At 37.5% G+C, this 21,919-nt stretch overlaps 1 protein-coding gene across 1 annotated transcript in view; it reads left to right on the top strand.

The window, feature by feature from the left end:
* ACE2 (angiotensin converting enzyme 2) overlaps positions 1–21,919 on the top strand; it is an 84,651-nt gene that overhangs the window by 38,646 nt on the left and 24,086 nt on the right. Inside the window, exons 2-8 of the mRNA XM_058441404.1 lie at positions 2,833–3,121; positions 8,890–9,048; positions 11,647–11,740; positions 12,108–12,251; positions 14,506–14,618; positions 16,088–16,193; positions 18,367–18,464. Coding sequence (XP_058297387.1) covers positions 2,936–3,121; positions 8,890–9,048; positions 11,647–11,740; positions 12,108–12,251; positions 14,506–14,618; positions 16,088–16,193; positions 18,367–18,464 — 900 coding nt within the window. The 5' untranslated portion in view covers positions 2,833–2,935. The remainder of the gene's footprint in view (positions 1–2,832; positions 3,122–8,889; positions 9,049–11,646; positions 11,741–12,107; positions 12,252–14,505; positions 14,619–16,087; positions 16,194–18,366; positions 18,465–21,919) is intronic.

The raw sequence follows: 21,919 nt of genomic DNA, 5'->3' as shown, positions 1-21,919 counted from the left end.
TTATACTTTAGGGTTTTAGGGTACATGTGCACAATGTGCAGGTTTGTTACATATGTATCCATGTGCCATGTTGATTTCCTGCACCCATTAACTCGTCATTTAGCATTAGGTGTATCTCCTAATGCTGTCCCTCCCCCCTCCCTCCTCCCCCCACCCCACAACAGTCCCCGGAGTGTGATGTTCCCCTTCCTGTGCCCATGAGCTCTCATTGTTCAATTCCTACCTATGAGTGAGAACATGCAGTGTTTGGTTTTTTGTCCTTGTGATAGTTTACTGAGAATGATGTTTTCCAGTTTCATCCATGTCCCTACAAAGGACACGAACTCATCATTTTTTATGGCTGCATAGTATTCCATGGTGTATATGTGCCACATTTTCTTAATCCAGTCTATCGTTGTTGGACATTTGGGTTGGTTCCAACTCTTTGCTATTGTGAATAGTGCCGCAATAAACATACGTGTGCATGTGTCTTTATAGCAGCATGATTTATAGTCCTTTGGGTATATACCCAGTAATGGGATGGCTGGGTCAAATGGTATTTCTAGTTCGAGATCCCTGAGGAATCGCCACACTGACTTCCACAATGGTTGAACTAGTTTACAGTCCCACCAACAGTGTAAAAGTGTTCCTATTTCTCCACATCCTCTCCAGCACCTGTTGTTTCCTGATTTTTTAATGATGGCCATTCTAACTGGTGTGAGATGGTATCTCACTGTGGTTTTGATTTGCATTTCTCTGATGGCCAGTGATGATGAGCATTTCTTCATGTGTTTTCTGGCTGCATAAATGTCTTCTTTTGAGAAGTGTCTGTTCATGTCCTCTGCCCACTTTTTGATGGGGTTGTTTGTTTTTTTCTTGTAAATTTGTTTGAGTTCATTGTAGATTCTGGATATTAGCCCTTTGTCAGATGAGTAGGTTGCAAAAATTTTCTCCCATTCTGTAAGTTGCCTGTTCATTCTGATGATAGTTTCTTTTGCTGTGCAGAAGCTCTTTAGTTTAATGAGATCCCATTTGTCGATTTTGGCTTTTGTTGCCATTGCTTTTGGTGTTTTAGACATGAAGTCCTTGCCCACGCCTATGTCCTGAATGGTATTGCCTAGGTTTTCTTGTAGGATTTTAATGGTTTTAGGTCTAACATATAAGTCTTTAATCCATCTTGAATTAATTTTTGTATAAGGTGTAAGGAAGGGATCCAGTTTCAGCTTTCTACATATGGCTAGCCAGTTTTCCCGGCACCATTTATTAAATAGGGAATCCTTTCCCCATTGCTTGTTTTTGTCAGGTTTGTCAAAGATCAGATAGTTGTAGCTATGCGGCATCATTTCTGAGGGCTCTGTTCTGTTCCACTGATCTATGTCTCTGTTGTGGTCCCAGTACCATGCTGTTTTGGTTACTGTAGCCTTGTAGTATAGTTTAAAGTCAGGTAGCATGATGCCTCCAGCTCACAAAGCACTTTAAATAGTTACTTATAATTGTTTTTTTCCTATGCTACAATAATATACACAACTTTGGAATAAGGAAAAGCAGCGGACTTTTTTTTAAAGGCTTGATTATTGCAATGTCACCTGAACCTGGAAGACTTGTTTTTCTGGGTGAAGAAATATTTCCTCTGTGTCAAAGTTTCACAATCATCGTCAAGTAGGCCCTTGAACCCTGCCATTTAAAGTGCTCCTCTCTTTGATCTGTGGCACTCATACATACACTCTGGCAGTGAGGACACTGAGCTCACTTCTGAAATTTGACAAGATAACCACTAAAATCTCTTTGAATTCTATGTTGTGATCCCATGGCTAGAGAGGATCAGGAGTTGACATAGACACTCTTTGGATTTCATACCATGTGGGGGCTTTCTTACTTCCACGTGACCTTGACTGAGTTTTGAATAGGTAAGTGAAAGAGAAGGGGGCACTCAAAGCAGTCAGCCACAGAACCAGTGTGAGAAATAGGAAATGAGCCTTTTTAAGTTTTGCAAAGGCAGATCAGGAGAGTTGACCTGTGGAGTGGAGAGTAGTCATAATTTTAAAAAATGGCCATGGAAATTAAAACTGATCAGAAATGGCTAGGCACGGTGGCTCACGCCTGTAATCCCAGCACTTTGGGAGGCCGATTTGGGCGGATCAGGAGGTCAGGAGATCGAGACCATCCTGGCTAACACAGTGAAACCCCGTCTCTACTAAAAATACAAAAAATTGGCTGGGCGTGGTGGCAGGCGCCTGTAGTCCCAGCTACTCGGGAGGCTGAGGCAGGAGAATGGCGTGAACCTGGGAGGCAGAGCTTGCAGTGAGCTGAGATTGCGCCACTGTGCTCCAGCCTGGGTGACAGACCGAGACTCAGTTTCAAAAAAAAAAAAAAAAAAGGAAAAAGAAAACTGATCAGAAATATAATTCCATAAAGACAAGGGCAAAGTCATGTATTTGGAAGGGAAAATGTTACCCAAGTAGAGAGTTTCTGGGAATATGATCTTGAAATAAAAATAAATGAGAGAAAACTATTAATGAAATTGTCTGAAAACCATACAAACACCAACATTATTTTCATGATCCCTAATTCTAGACCTCTTTGGTCACTGTAAAATTATAACATTTTCCGTGTATCTTTAACAGCTTTCTAGGAAAATATTAACCAAAAGTACCAGTTTTGATTTGGCCATAAAGTGACAGGAGAGGTAAGGTTCTCTAGGATTAAAGAATAACGTTTTCTTATTTGATGTACTTTAAAAAATTATTCTAAAATCTGTTACATATCTGTCCTCTCCAGATGAACTTTATATTGGCTCAGCAGATTGTTTACTGTGTTCTTCTTCTTTTTCTTTTTTTGGTCTTTCCTGCTCAGTGCCCAACCCAAGTTCAAAGGCTGATAAGAGAGAAAATCTCATGAGGAGGTTTTAGTCTAGGGAAAGTCATTCAGTGGATGTGATCTTGGCTCACGGGGGACGATGTCAGGCTCTTCCTGGCTCCTTCTCAGCCTTGTTGCTGTAACTGCTGCTCAGTCCACCATTGAGGAACAGGCCAGGACATTTTTGGACAAGTTTAACCATGAAGCCGAAGACCTGTTCTATCAAAGTTCACTTGCTTCTTGGAATTATAACACCAATATTACTGAAGAGAATGTCCAAAACATGGTGAGTTCTCATGGCTCTATTGGGCTATTTGTTGCCTCTTAAAGATTAGATTACTGCCCATGAAACTGAAAAGGGAAATCAAAAAAATGCTCTGAGTTGTGAGATTGGATGTTTGCCTCCATATGCCTGATTTTGGAGTCCCAGATAACTAAACTTGATTGACCCTGGGGTTCATTCAGAAAATCGTTACAAAATAATTCACTGGTGTCAATCCAGATGCTTGGAAACAAGTGAATATTCTTTATAAAGCTACCACCATAATTCTCATCACAGTCAGGATTTCAAAGCATTTCATGGAAATGCCATAAGTTATTGAGTTAATAATTTCCTTTAGCCTACAATATCAATAGGAATATCTAAAGAGTCTCTACAAATGATATATTAACTGAAAAATGCAGCTGGAGGCTTAGTGAAAGAACTAGTAATTAAGCTAATCAGGGCTTGGGTGAGGCTGGACTTGGGAATTCCTTTCCTCTTTGTCACAGACCTCCAAGGGACTTCAAAAGGTCACAGAATCCAGGCAGAGCCCTCCAAAACAAAAACAAAAACAAACAACAAAAAAACTATGATTAAACCAGTTCTGACAAATATCAGAATGCTATGGGAAAGCCAGATGCTTTAACAAATGCAAGGATTTAGGAATTTCTTCTCTCACAGATCCCAAAACAGTATCTTTAAGTGGTGATCCTTATGTCAAGCTGTGAGAATACACCTCAAAATAATAGAAGGCATCAAAACTTGATCAGTATAGTGTCATAAAGCTGCTGATGTAGAAGTGTGGAGAGGTCCATCAGATAGAGATATGGAAAAAAAAGCTTGGTTAAAACAGGTTTCCAAAGCTCTCTCCCTTTCTCTGCCATTGTGGTATGTGTGGTTGACTCCATTTCTCATCATGTTTTCTTACAAGACTTTCAGGATCAAGCAATTCCTGGCCAAAAGACAAAAGCAAGGACACGTTGTAGCTATTTCTTGGTGAGTTATCAGAAGCCGTGAAGAGAGAGCATGAGGCCTATACTTTTTTTTTTTTTTTGAAGGGTCTCACTCTGTTGCCCAGGCTGGAATGGAGTGGCATGATCATGATTCATTGCAGCTTGACCTCCTGGGCTCAAATGATCCTCCCGCATCATTTAACATTTTTTTTGTAGAGATGAGATCTCACTTTGTCTCCCAGGCTGGTCTTGAACTCCTGGGCTCAAGCGATCCTCTTGCCTCAGGCTCCCAAAGTGCTGGGATGGCAGGCATGAGCCACTGCACCTAACCTACCACACTTACTCTTTGTGTGGTCTCTAGAGCTTCTTCAGCCCCCCTGCTGCCAGGGCCCCTAGGGTCTTGGGCATGCCCCATTTCTGAACCTATTCCTGTCTCCAGGGATAGAGTCACAGTGAACTCAGAGCAGGGTAGTTCTAAACTGCTATTCTGTATATACCCAAGGAAATTTCATCCCTGTCTCTAATGAGTCTGTCCCATGCCCCTTAATACACACGAACACCTACACACAGGTACAAATCGGGGAAGATCACTGTGCAGCACATAAAATAAAATTCAGGGGCAAGCACTTTTTTTTTCCCATGAGACAAAGTTAGGAAAAAATAAAAATGTTCATACAGATTAAAAATTTTAAATGTTAAAATATTAAACCCCCAATCTAAAATAAAGAAAAAATAATTTCTTAAATCCTAAGCTTGAGTTATGGAATTCACATTCTTATAATTTACATTACCTATTTTGTTAAATGGAAGACTTTTTTTTTTTAATATGCAAGTACCTGGGTATATTTAGAAAGTAACCAAGGCAGCTTTTGTCTTTGAACCCGATGCGGTTTTGACAGCTCTATCTGGAAATTGAGCCAGCATATGGGAGCCAAGGGTGAAAGTTTTCCTGGGAGATTTTTGGGCTCCAAGGTACTGGATAGATGCTAAAGATTCCATTCAGTTTTTCATTTTCTGTCTTCATGGAACTCTCACACCTACAGGGGAAGAAATGGTTTAGAGGTTAGTAAAAGTATATAGCCTGGTTTAGGTGATAGTGAGCTATAGAAAAACAGAAAATAAGCTGTCAATACTTTAAATCTCAAACAACTTCTTACAAAAGGATTTTAATAGTTTAAATACAATTATCACAAGTTGGGTAAAGACCACCAGACCTATGGCCTGATAAATCATATATTTAATTTATGCATATAGTTAGGGCCAAAAAGAGCAGAGTATGTTTTTGAATGCTTTAAAATATAATTTAGGATTTTATGCCTACAGTCATTGAAATTACAAAGGATCTCTCTCAAGTTGGGAATATGCTATCCATTGCAGTTATAGATGGGGTTTAGAGAGTGTTTTAATTTCTTGTGATTATCTCAAACAATGTGTGCCTTACTCCCAAAACTCCCTTGTATGGCTACAGAAACTGTTAACAGTTTTAGTTGCTTCTCTCCTGCCTTTGTCCAGAGGTAGTGTGGAATGCCACCAATTTTATCTGTAATGGTTCCTTTCAAGCCTGGGGCTATGTAAGCTGCTATATATGCTTCATTCCATTCATCATTCAGCCTAAATATAGCTATCAACCACTAAATTATCTGATAGGTATGCATGAACTGACTGATTCTTTGCATAACTGCTAAGCTGTCTGTTTTATTTAGGCTTGGGAGCCCTAGGGTAAGGATACGGAATAAATTGTAAATAATATTAAAAGAATAACTTGGCAAGGAATAATACCTCTTCAGGGGCCAAAATGCAAGGCAACACAAAGTGATTTTTTTGGTGATATAATTATAACACACGTAGGATGGTAGTGATAAATAAAATAAAATTGGATAGCCTCAAAATTCCTACATGTAGTATGATAAACAATGTTCTAAGACTGAGGCCTTTGGGAGGTTGTGAGTTATTTCCTGTAGATTGAGAGTAAAATTATTCCTATAATTTGGTATGAAAGTTTTACCAGAAATTTTGCTTCACAGTAAATCATCTGGATTGGGTGAAGCCAGGTAGGGATTGAGAAGTGAGTCAGGTGGGTTGCACAGATGAGTCTGTGCTGCAGACCAAACTCCTCTTCCCATAGCTCACTTCTTCCCACTCCTGCATGTTAGAGAGAAGACTAGAATGTGTCAAATACAACCTATAGGATAATAGTTGAGAGCATTAGCTTCGGAAGTAAACACTGGGTTGATGCCCTGGTTCTTCTAATTTCTAGCTGTGTGACCTAGGGAAAGTTACCTGCTGTGTGCCTCATTTCCCTTATTTGTAAAGTTGAGACAATAACAACTCCCTCACAAGGTTGTTGTGAAGATTAATCAAAAAGCAGTTTCTGAGAGGTTGTGAGTGTTCAGTAAAGAAAGAAATTGCCTTCCTTTTTTTTTTTTTTTTTTTTGAGACAGATTCTCATTCTGTCATTCAGGCTGGAGTGCAGTGGCACAATCATGGCTTACTGCGCCTCAACTTCCCCAAGCTCAGGCAATCTTCCCACCTCAGCCTCCTGAGTAGCTGGGACTACAGGTGCGAGCCACCACACCTGGCTAGTTTTTGTATTATTTGCAGAGATGGGGTCTCGCCTTGTTGCCCAGGCTTGTCTCAAACTTCTGGGCTCAAGCGATCTTCCCACCTCAACCTCCCAAAGTGCTGGGATTATAGGCATGAACCACCACACACAGCCTATTTTCCATTTTCACTGCCACTATTTTCTCTATCTCTTGTGTGGCTCATTACTGCCACTTCCGTGCACCATTTCCATCATGTCACATGTGTAGTCAAAACCCTCAGTGACTGCCTAATTCTCAGAGGGTAAAAGTGAAATTCCTTGGCCTGGAAAGTGCAATCATGCCTGAAGTTCTACCTGTGGGAGCTGTACTAGTTATCTATTGTGTAAAAAGTTACCACAAGCTTAGCAGATTAAAACAACACATATTTATTATCCCACAGTATCTGTGGGCTAGGAGTCCAGGCACAGTTCAGCTGGATCTTCTGCTTCTAAGTCTCATATGGTTGCATTCAAGGTGCTGGCTAGAGCTATGGTCTCTTCTGAGGCTTGACTGTGGATGGATCTACTTCCAAGCCAATGCAATAACTCAGAGGCTGTCTTTAATTATTTGCCATGTGGCCTTTTCCATAGGGTAGCTCACAATGTGGCATCTTGCTGCAACAAGCCAGCAAAGGAGAGAGTCTTCTATCAAGATTAAAGTTAAAATCTTGCATAACGTAAACATGAACATCCTGTCACCTGTGTTGTATGCTATTGGTTAAAAGTAAATCACAGGTCTGCTCATACTTATGGGGAGGGGATCACACAAGGGTGTGACCACCAAAGGCAGAGATCATGGGAGCATTCTTAGAGTCTGTCTGCCACAGGGCCAGGATCAAATGCTGGTGGCTGATAGCCAGCTCCACTGTTTATTTCTTTCAGCCCCTTTCTGTATGTACAAAAAAAGGAGAGAGAGTGATTTTCTACCTCATAGTGTTGTTAAGAAAATCAAATGAGGTAAATTATTTTGCAAAGTATTCTCTACTCATCTGACTCCTACCTACTTTCAGGTCTGTCTTAAGTTGCAACTTCTGCATGAGGGCTTGGCCAAATATAGTCACCTGCATGAATTTCCTCTTTCTTGTAACAGAAACTGCTTGGCCCACTCATAATTTATACATTATTATATACTCTTATGTTTCATTAATGAAACATTTATAATGCATATCTTATCTGTCTGATAAAATTGAAAGCAATCTAAGGACAACGATTTTTCCCCTATACATAACAAAATATAAAATAAAACATAACAAAATATAAAATAAAACATAACAAAATATAAAATAAAACATAATAATAAAAAATAAATAATAAAATAACTAACATTTGTTGAATGATTAGGATGTGTTAGGCACTCTTGTAAGCATTTCATTTTTTTGTTACTTCTTCGAATCCTTACAACAGTCCTTGGAGGTAAGTCCTATTATTACTTTCATTTTGCAGATAAGACAACTGTGGCTCAGAGAGGCTAAGGTACTTGAGTCCAGGAGCGGAATTCTCACTTTCCTCACACGTTATCTCTTTTGTGTGGTCTAGAGCAGTACAATATACCAAGTAGTTGCTCATTTTGGTCTTTGGTAAATGGAACTGAATTTGTACATTGAGAAAAGACTACACTAGAGTAGTTTGGAGAAGTCCACTTTCCAACTGATGTTCAAGATTCAGGAGGAGGGGAAATGTGTCCTGGCATCATCACTTGCTTGATGATTTCTTTTGCTGGTAGAAAATCACCATAGCTACCAATGGCCATTTTCTGGGAAGCCTTTATTGGGAATCCTAACTTAAGATCAAAATCCCTGGGCTAAGTCATGGCAGCTAGGAGGTTACTGTGAACCGGTTCTCATTTCTTATGGTTTCCATTGTTATTAGGGGGCTGTATTCTCATTAAGTCCACTCTGAGCTCTACTGGATTCTCTTTTTAGAGCACTCATCTTTGAATTCTTGGCCAACTCATCTATGTCACAGCACTAAGGCTATAAATTCCAGGGCCCCACAATGTGAATTATCTGTGAGAATTCATTTCCAGTTCTGGGGACAGGACCCTTGGGAAAACCAGGCAATAGGCCAGAGAGAGAGAGAGAGAGTGGTCAAAAGTGGCCTGGTCACTCTTAACCTAAACGTTGACCTTCAGCAGAGTAGAGGACTAAATCACTCAGGAAATATTAAATGTTTCACCAGATATTCTTTCAACTATATCTTCTGTTCTATCTCTTCAAGCAATGCCATTCCAACTTCAATTTTCTTTTATGTCATTTCAGAATAATGCTGGGGACAAATGGTCTGCCTTTTTAAAAGAACAGTCCACACTTGCCCAAATGTATCCACTACAAGAAATTCAGAATCTCACAGTCAAGCTTCAGCTGCAGGCTCTTCAGCAAAATGGGTCTTCAGTGCTCTCAGAAGACAAGAGCAAACGGGTACGTTTGTGAACATTTTAGCATTGATCCCAAGAGTTGAAATATTTGGGAAATATTAAACATTAATATCACCCACAGCAGCTGCCTTTATTTGAAAAAATAGTAATGCTGATGTTAGAAAAAGCTCTCTCTATGCCTAGGTAAGATGTCCATATAATTTATTATTCAAACTGGAATCTTTCTGAGAGTGAAAGACACTGGTAATAATTATATTCAAACACAGAGTTAAACGGAGATTGTCCCTGGCACTGTGGTGTGTATGGACATCCCCTAGTGTTAGGTCACCTTCCTGAAGGATCAGGCAGCCTGAAGAATATAGTTAGTTTATGTCAATGGTTCTCAACTGGGGGTGATTTAGCCCTCCGGGGATATTTGACAATGTCTGGAGACGTTTTTGGTTGCCACAAATGGGGATACTGTTGACATCTAGTGGGTAGGGATGCTGCAGAACATTTCACAATACATGGGTTGGCCCCCAACAACAAAGAATGATCTTGTCCACAATGTCAACAGCAAACTATTTTTTTCTGTAAAGGAACAGATGACAGTAAATATTTTAGGTTTTGTGTATTTAGGTATTGTCTGTGTTGCAACTAGTCAACTGTGCTGTTGTATCAGGAAATCAGCTGTAGCTAATATATAAATGAACAAGTATGGCTGTGTTCAAATAAAACTTTACAAAAACAGGCAGCAGACAGGATTTGGTCTGCAGAACACAGTTTGCAGACCTCTGATATAGCCTATTGAAATATTTTTAATCTAAAATATTTAGCTATTTAAAAAGAAAGTCTTCTTTCTCAGTTGCTTGTCCTCTGGAACTTTGTATGTTCTAATCTGTGAATATAAAAATAAAAGTGCATCAAAAAGGCAAAGATAAAACCATGTGAAATGTATCTTTCTACAAGTTAACATTTATTTTTCTGCATTCTTTGGGTCCAATTATCCAACTAATTATCAATCCACTTTACCTTATCCATTCTATGTTTCTCCATTTTTTCCCCCAACAAGGACACTATGAGAAACCTTGCCCATTTGCATATAGACAGCCTGGTCTAGTCTAGGTGGAACCTAGAAATTCTATTTTTTTAAAAATCCCCAGATAATTCTAATGTGCAGCCAGGACCGAAAACCACTGAAATGCATATAAGAGCTTAAAGTGTTTGGGAAGAGGAGGGACTCAAGGGTGCTTAGATTCGATGGAGAGGAAGCAGTGGAGATTGAAGAAGAGGTAGAGAGAGACCATGAGGGGTTTTGTGCCATGGTAAGGAATTTAGGTTTATTCCTTTGGACTATGGGATTGTGTGGAAGTTTTAAACATAGGATCTATTTCATGTTTTAGGATGACTCTCAAGGCAGAACCAAAGGGAAATAGGAGAAGGAGAAACATATCCTTTAATCCAGTGCTTCTTAAATCAATCTGAGGGAGAGAACCATTTCCTTCCTTCCTTCCTTCCTTCCTTCCTTCCTTCCTTCCTTCCTTCCTTCTTTCCTTCCTTCCTTCCTTCCTTCCTTCCTTCCTTTCTTCTTTCTCTTCCTCCTTCCCTCCTTCTCTCCTCCCTCCCATCTTTCCTTTCTCCCTCCTTTATTCCTTTATTTCCAATACATTGCAGATCAATACTTGCTTAAGTTCATTGATTACATGATTAGATGTCATGGAAATATCAAATTGTTTTCCAAAGTTTATAAACTTTTATTCTCTTAATTCCTGTACTTATCACAGAATGGAAACGAACTATTTGCTCACTTGCACTGGTCCACGGATTACACCTGGAGTAGCACTGCTTCACTCTATCACCTTCACTTTATCTGCAGGGTAAAGTTTAAAAACTTTAGTGTGGCGTAGACGGTCCCTCGTGATCTGACCCCTGCTTATCTCTCCATTCTCATGTCTTTCATTTTCCCTAATGAACACCATCGCTCCAGTTTCATTCAACATCTCACTGTCCCCTGGGAATGCTTTGTCTTTTCCAACCTCCTTCCATCTTTTAGACTCTTCCCTCTACCTCCCTTCTCTACATGACCAATGCCTACTTCTTCTCCAAGACACAGCTCTTATCTTCCCTTCTCTTTGGACCCATTCTTGAATCTCCAGGTTATTAGTTATTAATTTCTCCCTGCTCCTATACTACCGCATCACTTTTTGGTGACAGTTATAGCACTTGTCATTCTGTTATGTATTAATAGTTATTGATTTCATGGCTGCCTCACTGTCCTATGACTTTATGGTCTTTGACTTGTTCATTTCAGAATTGTCAGAGTGTAGGACATATTACAGGTTCAATAAATGCTGAATGAAACAAAAAATGCACTTCTCTGTGTATGTGTAGATAAGAAAAATTCTTTAGGTTTTGGTAGATCTGGTTATTTCAATTACTCCATATATATTTATTATGTGCTTATAGCACTTTGTGCTAGTTGACAGTGGGGAAATTTAACTGGGCTATTCCTTCTCTACGTGCAGAAAGATACATGGCAAAGAAGTAAATTGCTGTATTTTGAGTAATCAAAAAATCATGTGGCCTAAAGGATATCTTTATATTAGCATTCTCTTCAGCAAAATTTCCATTGTTAACATTGCTTATTATCTTAAATTTGCAGTTGAACACAATTCTAAATACAATGAGCACCATCTACAGTACTGGAAAAGTTTGTAACCCAAATAATCCACAGGAATGCTTATTACTTGAACCAGGTAGGCTACTAATTTTGAGTAGTGATTGTGAAATTTACTTTTCTCCCAAGTTTTATAAATGATTGCAGATATGTGTGCTTCAACACATAGATGCTCTTTTAACTTTTAGTAAAACTTTCTGTAAATTGTATCATATTTACTTAATTTAATCAAGTCAATAAGTAAGTTATTTCAGTGGTTTATTTTCTCTGCAGACATATTTTGGAACTATAAGGGCAAGGAAATGAATGAATCATGAGATTTTATTTAACCACTTCATGACCTGATGTCTGCCAACCTTTTAATTCTTTAAAGTTCATGTAATTCTTTACAAATAAAATTTTTACAAATGCATCTTTTCTTGTCTTTGTGTACTCTGGGATAACAGGTTTGAATGAAATAATGGCAAACAGTTTAGACTACAGTGAGAGGCTCTGGGCTTGGGAAAGCTGGAGATCTGAGGTCGGCAAGCAGCTGAGGCCATTATATGAAGAGTATGTGGTCTTGAAAAATGAGATGGCAAGAGCAAATTGTAAGTTTGCTGATCTGTAGAGGTCCTGAAGCTCTCTGTGTGGCCGCGGGGCTATTTCTTCTGCATTACCAAGCCTTCCCTTTGATATCAGGGACACCCCTCAATTAACAATCATTTCCTGAACAATTCAGATTACCTGTTTTCAAAAGAAATTACTGGGGAAAAAGAAAAGGTGCACTGGCATTCTACAACTCAAGAAGCTCAAGAATGAGACTCAACTACAAGGCCTAAAATAAATTATCGAGGAATTATGAATTATAAGTAATCTAGGAAGATCTCCGGCCCCTAAAAGTTCCTGAAGGAGTCTGGGGATTAAGGAGGGGATCCCATTTCTCAGGATGAAAGACAGAGTCACTATCTGTTGTCTAAAGCCCCCACAGTTCACTTTCAAAGGTCATTTGTATGTCTACCTTAGGGCGATACCCCAGAAAGAAAAAAAAAATCAGATTAATTTAGGCTGGAAATGTATTATTTTCTGCAGTTGTAATTATATCTCAAATTATGTGGTCATAAAAAATCTTAACATAGGAAGGAATTTCCATATCTCTTAACTTACTCTCTTCCCTGAATAGTGAGCTGAAGTCATGGAATCATGATTCACATTGTGCTTTGATGATTTACTGCCCACTGAGGTTGAGTAAGGAAGAATTTTTTCCCGCATTTGTTTTAAAATTTCTTTCACTGCCACTTAAATTCAATATTCTTAAGCCTTAGGCAAGCTGGAGACAATAGCTTATCACCATTTTTAAAACAATATCCTGCATGTCCTTTCATCCAAATATTTATTTCTCTCCTCATCTTCCTGATCATTAATTGCCAATGTGAATGTAAAAATAAAAATTATTAAATTATGTTTACACACTTTATTAGCTAATATCCTAACACAAGCTTGTGTTTCCTGGTGGTGAAATACTAAAGGAAGCACACAGAAACATGCTATTGATACATATAATTTGCAAACAAACACAGGTTCACTGTGGCAAAGTCTAAGATGAGTTGGGTCTGATCTAAAAATAAAAGGCCCTGAACAAAAGAAGAATTTAAAAACGTAGAGATCCAGTCATATATTTTAAAGCTAAAGATACAAACTGATGTATCAAGAGGGTACACACCCAGAGTTAAGAGACTAGGAGTGTGCTTCTTTGGCTTACCAGCTGTGTGATCTTGGACAAGTGATTTAACCACTCTAAGCACAGGTTGTTGGTGGGAATATAAATTGGTGAAGCTGTTATGGAAAAATAGTATGAGGATTCCTAAATAAATTAAAAATAGAATTACCATATGATCCAGCAATCCCTCTTCTGGGTATATACCTAAATTAGATGAAATTACCACTTCATAAGGATATCTACACTGCCATGTTCACTGCAGCATTATTCGCAATAGCCAAGATAGGGAAACAACCTAAGTGTTTGTCAAGGGATGAATGAATAAAGAAACTGTGGTACATATATGGAATGGAATATTATTCAGCCTTAAAAAAGAGGATATCCTGTCATTTGCCTCAACATGGATAGACCTGGAGGACATTATGCTAAGTGAAATAATCCAGACATAAAAAGAAAAATATGGCATCATCTCACTCAAAAGTGGATTCTACAAAAAAATCAAATATACAGAGAAAGAGTAATAGTGATTACCAGGGGTGAGGTGGAGCGGGGTGGGATATGGGGAGAAGTGGGTTAAAGGATACTAAGTAGCAAATATGCAGGATGAACAAGTCTAAAGATCTAATGTGCAACATAAGGACTGTAGTTAGTAATAATGTTTTGTATTCAGGATTTTTGCAAAATGAGTAGATTTTAGCTGCTCTTCCATGGGGGGATAATGCTTAACTATGTGAGATGATGGATATGTTAATTTGTTCTACTATAGTAACCATTTTATTATATAAGTATCTCATAACATCATGTTGTACACCTTAAATATATGCAATAAAATTTATTTAAAAATAAACATAGGCTGTTACTCTGCACAGTGGGAGTTATAATAATGACAATCTTGTATGGTTCTTGTGCTTATTAAATAAAATAATACATTTAAACTCCTGGCACAGAGCAAGTGCTTAAACAGAGATTACTTAGTGTTATTATTCGTTTGCATCCCTTTGAGTTGATGTATATTACAATAAAAATGTGATAAGCCTTTAAATTTCTTTTAACCTCCCAGCAAGGCTAATCTATGTATATTGTGCTTTCTCTCTTTTTTTCCCTTATGCTCTTCCCTTTCTCTTTAAAAAAAAAAAAACAAACAGTTTATGAGGACTATGGGGATTATTGGAGAGGAGACTATGAAGTAAACGGGGTAGACGGCTATGACTACAGCCGCGGCCAGTTGATTGAAGATGTGGAACATACCTTTGAAGAGGTAAGCAAGGAACTGTACACAGAAACAGTTGTGGGGCAGTGTATGGGAAAGAGGGACAGTGACTAAAGGCATTCTGGCTCATTCTTAACACACTGGTCAGCCATTCCCAGGCCTCATAAAGTTATGGAATATTAGAGTTTGAAAGATTTTAGAGAATAATAGGACAGCCCCTACAGATCAGAATTGCGCTGATCAGTCACTGACCATTAATTACCAATAGAAAGACTATAAGAATGAAATATTATAAGAAGAAATGGTCCTTTAGATTATAAGTAGGAATGATCTTCTTGAGCTACCTGGGGCTGGCACTGTCTTCCTGTGTTAGCAGAGCTGTAGACTTTGCTTCCTTCCTCAGGACAATTGATAGTATTACTTTGAGTAAGCTAGTCTTCATAGGGAAGAGAGAGTTTTGTGAACAGAAATGTCCCATGGATGTTTTTCCTTCATTTTGGCCCCATGCCTCCCCTTTACCTGAACCTTCAAACTTCTGATGTGAGTTACCTTGTCACAGCCATAGTTTGGCAGAGCTATCAAAAACAGAAGTAAGACAAACAACTCCCCAAAAAGGAAATTGGGAGAAGACTTGAATAAGTACATCATCAAAGAAATTACACAAATGGCAAATAGGCAAATAAAAAGTTGTTAGGGAAATGCAAATTAAACCTATGATGAAAATCCACTCCACACCCACCAGGATAGCTATGATTAAAAAGACAGACAATACCAAGTATTGGGGAGACTGTGGAGACGCTGGAGCCCTCTTACACTGTGGGAAGAAATGTAAAATGGGACAATCCCTTTGGAAAACAGTTTGGCAATTTCTAAAAAAGTTAAACACACACTTACCATGACTCTTAGGTTTCTATATGAAATAAATGAAAACATATGTCCTTATCCATAGAAAGACATACATAAATGTTCATATCAGCAATATTCATAATAGCCCCAAACTTGAAAACCCAGCTGTCCTTCAACTAGTGAATGGATAAACAGACTCTGATATACTCAGAGTAGCCGGAGATAGGAGTGGAACTGACTACAAGAAACCTTTTGTGGTTATAGAAATATTAAAAAACTAGATAGTGGTGATGGTTTCCCAGTAGTTTTAATTTATTGAAACTCATGGAACTACACACTTGAAAATGGGTGAATTTTATAGTATGTAAATTATACCTCAATGTAAAAACAAAGGAAGTAGGTAACAATCTTAAAAATGAATATATACTTTTGGCATCTGCTTTTATTTTGGGACCTGTGTTCTCCCAAGTATGTTTATTGATTTATGCAGTGGAGTTATCATCAAGTTCTAGGAAGAAGGAATACTTTTAAATTTTCCAGAAATTTGAGAGAAGAAGAATTATAATTTGGGGAAATTCTACTTGTTTAAAGAATCTCCTATTTCTAGTGTTGTGGAATGGAAATTAGAATTGATTACTCTTGGTCTTAAACTTTCTTCCTGGGCTTTTCAGATTAAACCATTATATGAACATCTTCATGCCTACGTGAGGGCAAAGTTGATGAATGCCTACCCTTCCTATATCAGTCCAATTGGATGCCTCCCTGCTCATTTGCTTGGTAAGAATCCCCATGAATTCTTCGTGTACGTGGCTCTTTGTTATTTCTAACAATAAAATTGCCTTTTTGAGTGAGACTTAATATAAAACTTTTGAAAAATTCTGTAAGTGGTTAGTAACATTGTAGAAACCGCATTTTGAAAGCATTTTCTTCAACCAAAAGTCTATTTTAAACAATTCTCTATTGTATTACTTTTTTGTACATAAAGAGTTATTTTGGCTGCAATTCAAATGATAAAGGGGTTTTTAAAGATAACTAGAGAAAGAATTACAGGCTTAAATGAGAGTGGAAATGGGGAAAATAATTTTTAGTATTCAAGTTGGTTGGCTAAGCTCTTAAGGTGGAATTTGAGATTTTAGTATCATATTGTCAGAGCTTGGTTGGCTGGGGGTGGTCAGGGGTAACAGAAGGTTATAGCTTGGGCAAAAGCTTCCTAAGTTCATTCTAGACCTCACCAATTACTCTTGCTGAAAAGTGCTTGGCTTGGAATCGTATGAGTGAACAATGAATGAAAGTGACCATCTTCCCCTTTCCCACCGCAGCAGCTGAGGCCAAATAAAATATAAATATTTGAAAATTTCATGCCATGCATACATAGCATTTCTACTGTAGTCAAACTAAGTTGCTGGAAGCTAATCTCCTCCACAGCCAAACCTCGTGTCTGTCAGCAGGAGAGAATGCGGAGAAAGGACCTGTGGAGACTTTAAAGTAATATGGAAATCCTTCCTACAATGTCGATGGCAAGCATTATTTAGTAATTCAGTTTCTGCTTAAACTTGTCTGGTGTGATGGGATAATTTCTTCATTCCAATGTAGACTAATATACTGCTACATAGAACCAATGTAATACAATTCTACCTTATGTGGAACTTAAGCAACACCCCTCTGATGCCTTCCATTCATTAGTCCTATTTCCATGCTGTGAGGTTACCCAGAATGTCAATTCTTATTCTACAAGATGACCTTCCAGATATTCATAAAGAACCATCATATAAGATACAGCATAGTACCTAGTGCAATACATTTTAGTGACTATTATTGTTATTGTCATGTTTACACTATTTTCTTTTGTCAAGTTAAATATCTTATACATTATCAACCATTCCTTAAAACCTCACTTTTCTATAATTGTTCTCATTTCGATGAGCTATACTTTGTCAATGTCCCTCCTCAATTTTCATGCTCAGAGACGAACAGTTACTCTAGATGAGGTTTGACCAACATAAAGAAAGACATGGTACCATGACTACCTTTGTTCTAGACACTATACTTCTATTGATTTAGCTCAAGTTCACATTTATGCTTTAGAAGCCAGATCCTACTGTTTGTTGGCTCATTTTTGGTCTTTTACAATGTGGACTGTGCTTTAGCCTGATGTCACATATATGTTTTTATGATGGATAGGTTTTTCTTTAAAATTTAAGCATAGGACTTCACATGTATCACTACTAAATTTTGTGTTTCAAAATATAGGTTTAGGGAGTACTTTTTTTTTTTCAGACAGAGTCTTGCTCTGTCGCCTAGGCTAGAGTGCAGTGGCTGAACCCAGCTCACTGCAACCTCTGCCTCCTGGGTTCAAGCGATTCTCCTGCCTTAGCCTCCTGAGTAGCTGGGATTACAGGCTCAAGTCCCCATGCCCAGCTAATTTTTGTATTTTTAGTAGAGACAGGGCTTCACCATGTTGGCCAGGCTGGTCTCGAACTCCTGATCTCAAGTGATCTGCCTACCTCAGCTCTGCAAAGTGCTGGGATTACAGGAGTACTCTTCATGAAGTTTGTTGCCCCATTTTTTTGGCACCAGGATTCTGGTCCTGCTCTTAGATTGACTTTTTCTAGATACGTCTTCTTTTTTATGGTCCTTGGCCTTGGAATACAACTTAACATTTGTTTGAGATGTTTACAAAGTCACCAAGTTAAGTACACGAATATAGGAATAAAAGTGGAATTTAGTTACCAGTTAGTAGAAGTTCCTGAATGATGATCTTATATGATCTCTTTTGAAGCCAACACTAGGAATTACTAACAGCTTAATTTGTAATATTTTGTACCATGGATGGTAGATTATAGAAATCTCTTTCTAATTTACAGTATCAATGATGGTCCATATATTTAATAAATTATGTCTACATTTCCGCTGTGTTGTCATATACTAACAGATTCTTTTTAAAAAATAGGTGACATGTGGGGTAGATTTTGGACAAATCTGTACTCTTTGACAGTTCCCTTTGGACAGAAACCAAACATAGATGTTACTGATGCAATGGTGGACCAGGTAGGAAAAAGAGCCCTTAAAAACTAAATCTAAATTCTCAACTTCATTTATTTTTATGTCACCCTATTTTTATTTTTATGTGAAACCATGTAAATAAAAAATTTAAGCTAATTGAAGTTTATTTCTTATGTAGCTATATTTTCATGGAAAAGCAGTTTACAATGGCCTCAGATACCTTGAATTGCAGGTGTAGTATTGATCTCATTGGAAGGTATTTAAAATGGAGATTACCTGAGTTTTCCATTAAGCAGTAAGATGTAGAATTGTCAACTGGTTGGTATCACTCTTTCCAAAGTTTGTCATTGCTAAGTAACCAGCCAGTAATCTCTATGGATAGTAAAAATAAGAATATTATGAGGGGATTTTTGCATATTTAAAAAGTTATTAGTGTTAAAAATATTACAAGAATCTTTAAAACAATTTTAAGTAACATCTTCATTACTACTTTGGTTTAATTATTTAAATGTGCTAGGTTCCTCAAAACACAAGTAAGTACATAGCCCATAGACCCAATAAAGCAACTACACAATCGAGACTACAAAGCAACCAGCTAACAACAGCACGACAGGAACGCTTTACCTAACAGACAGAGAGTGGCAAATTGGAGAGAAAAACAAAACCTAACCTTCTACTGTCTTCGAGATTCATCTCACGTATAATGACACCCATGGGCTCAAAGTAAAGTGATGCAGAAAGATCTATCATGCAAATAGAAAACAAAAAAGAGCAGGGGCTGCTATTCTTGTATCAGATAAAACAGACTTTAAACCAACAACAGTAAAAAAGGACAAAGAGGGTCATTACATAATGATAAAGGGTTCAATTTAACAAGAAGACTTAACTATCCTAAATATATATGCACCCAACATTGGAGTATCCAGATTCATAAACATAGCAGTTTTAGACCTAGGAAAAGACTTAGACATCCAGAAAATAATAGTGGGGGACTTCATCACCCCACTGACAGTGTTATACAGATCATTGAGGCAGAAAACTAACAAAGAAATTCTGGAAATTCTGGACTTAAACTTGACACTTGACCAATTGAACCTAAGAGACATCTATAGAATATTCCACCCAACAGCTATGGAATATACATTCTTCTCATCTGTATACGAAACATACTCTAAGACTGGCAACATGCTCAGTCATAAAGCAAGTCTTAATAAATTCAAAAAATTAAAATTATACCAAGCATATTCTCAGACCACAGTAGAATAAAAATAGAAATCAATACCAAGAGGAACTCTCAAAACCATGAAATAACCTGGAAACTGAACAACTTATTTCTGAATGACTTTTGAGTAAACAATGAAATTAAGGCAGATATCAAAAAAATTTTTGAAGCAAATGAAAACAGAGACACAGCATACCAACAACATATCTGGGATGTGGCAAAAGCAATGTTAAGAGGAATGTTTATAGTGCTAAATGCCTACATCAAGAACCTAGAAAGATATCAAATTAATAATCTAACACCACACTTAAAGGAACTAGAAAAACAAGAACAAACTAGTTCCAAAGCTAGAAAAAAAGAGATAACTAAAATCAGGGCAGAATTAATGAAATTAAGACCTAAAAAATCATACAAAGGATCAACAAAATGAAGTCAGTTTTTTAAAAGGATAAACAAGATGGAAAGACCTCTAGCTAGATTAACAGAGAAAGAGAGAAGATCCAAATAAGCACAATCAGAAATGACAAAGGTGACATTGCAACTGATCCCACAGAAATACAAAGGATCCTCAAAGACTCTTACGAACACCTCTATGCACACAAACTAGAAAATCTAGGGAAAACAGATGAATTCCTGGAAACACACAACCTCCCAAGACTGAATCAGGAAGAAATTGAAACCCTAAACAGATCAATAATTAGTTCTGATATTGAATCAATAATTTAAAAACCTACCAACCAAAAAAAAAAAAAGCCCCAGACCAGATAGATTCACAGCTGAATTCTACCAGACGTACAAAGAAGAGCTGGTACTAATTCTACTGAAACTATTCAAAAAAATTGAGGAGGGAGTTTTCCTCCCTAACTCTTCTATGTGACAAGTATCATCCTGATACCAAAATCTGGCAAAGACACAATGAAAAAAGCAAACTACAGGCCAATGTATTTGATGGATATAGACACAAAAATCCTCAATAAAATACTAGCAAACTGAATCCAGCAGCACATCAAAAAGTTAATTCACCATAATCAAATAGGCTTTATTCCTGGGATGCAATGTTGGTTCAATATACACAAATCAATAAATGTGATTCACCACATAAATAGAATTAAAAGCAAAAACCATATGATTATCTCAATAGATGCAGAAAAAGTGTTTGATAAAATCTAACATCCTTTCATAATAAAAATCCTCAACAAACTAGGCGTCGAAGGAACATACTTCAAAATAATAAGAGCCATCTATGACAAACCCACAGCCAACATCATACTGAATCGGCAAAAGCTAGAACCATTCCCTTTGAGAACTGGAAAAAGTCAAGGATGCCCACTTTCACCACTCCTGTTCAACATAGTACTGGAAGTTCTAGCCAGAGCAATCATTTAAGAGAAAGAAACAAAAAGCATCCAAATAAGAAAAGAGGAAGTCAAATTAACTCTCTTTGCTGACGATGTGATTCTTTACCTAGAGCACTTTAAAGACTCCTAGATGTGATAAATGACTTCAGTAAGGTGTGAGGATACAAAAATGAATGCACAGAAATCAGTAGCATTTCTATATACCAAAAATGTTTAAGCTAAGAGCCAAATCAAGAACACAATCTCATTTACAATAGCCACAAAAATTAAAACACCTAGGAATACACCTAATCAAAGAGATGAAAAATCTCTGCAAGGAGAAGTACAGAATACTGCGGAAAGAAATCATAGGTGACACAAACAAATGGAAAATCTTCCCATGCTCATTGATTGGAAGAATCAATATCGTTAAAATGGCTATACTGCCCAATGCAATCTACAGATTCAATGTTATTCTTATCAAGTTATCATCATTTTTCACAGAATTGGAAAAAGCTATTCAAAAATCCATATGGAACCAAAAAAGAGCCTGAATTGCCAAAGCAATCCTAAGCAAAAAGAACAAAGCCAGAGGCATCACATTACCTGACTTCAAACTATACTACAAGGCTACAGTAACCAAAACAGCATGGTACTAGTACAAAAACAGACACATAGACCAATGGAACAGAATAGAGAACCCAGAAATAAAGCCACACACTTACAGCCAGCTGATCTTTGACAAAGTCAAGAAAAATAAGCAATGAGGAAAGGACTCCCTATTCAATAAATGGTGCTAGGAAGACTGGCTAACTATATATGGTTATGCAGCTTCACTTTTTATTCTGCAGTGGACTTTTCCCAGGAGTATGTTATGTATGCTAAAATGTTCAGTGCATTGCTTCTTACAGATTTAAAACTATTAACAAGCAAAGGTTCAG

This window comes from Hylobates moloch, unplaced genomic scaffold (assembly GCF_009828535.3).
Source record: "Hylobates moloch isolate HMO894 unplaced genomic scaffold, HMol_V3 SCAFFOLD_7, whole genome shotgun sequence".
NCBI lineage: Eukaryota > Metazoa > Chordata > Mammalia > Primates > Hylobatidae > Hylobates > Hylobates moloch.
This window is presented reverse-complemented; position numbering and strand designations above follow the sequence as displayed.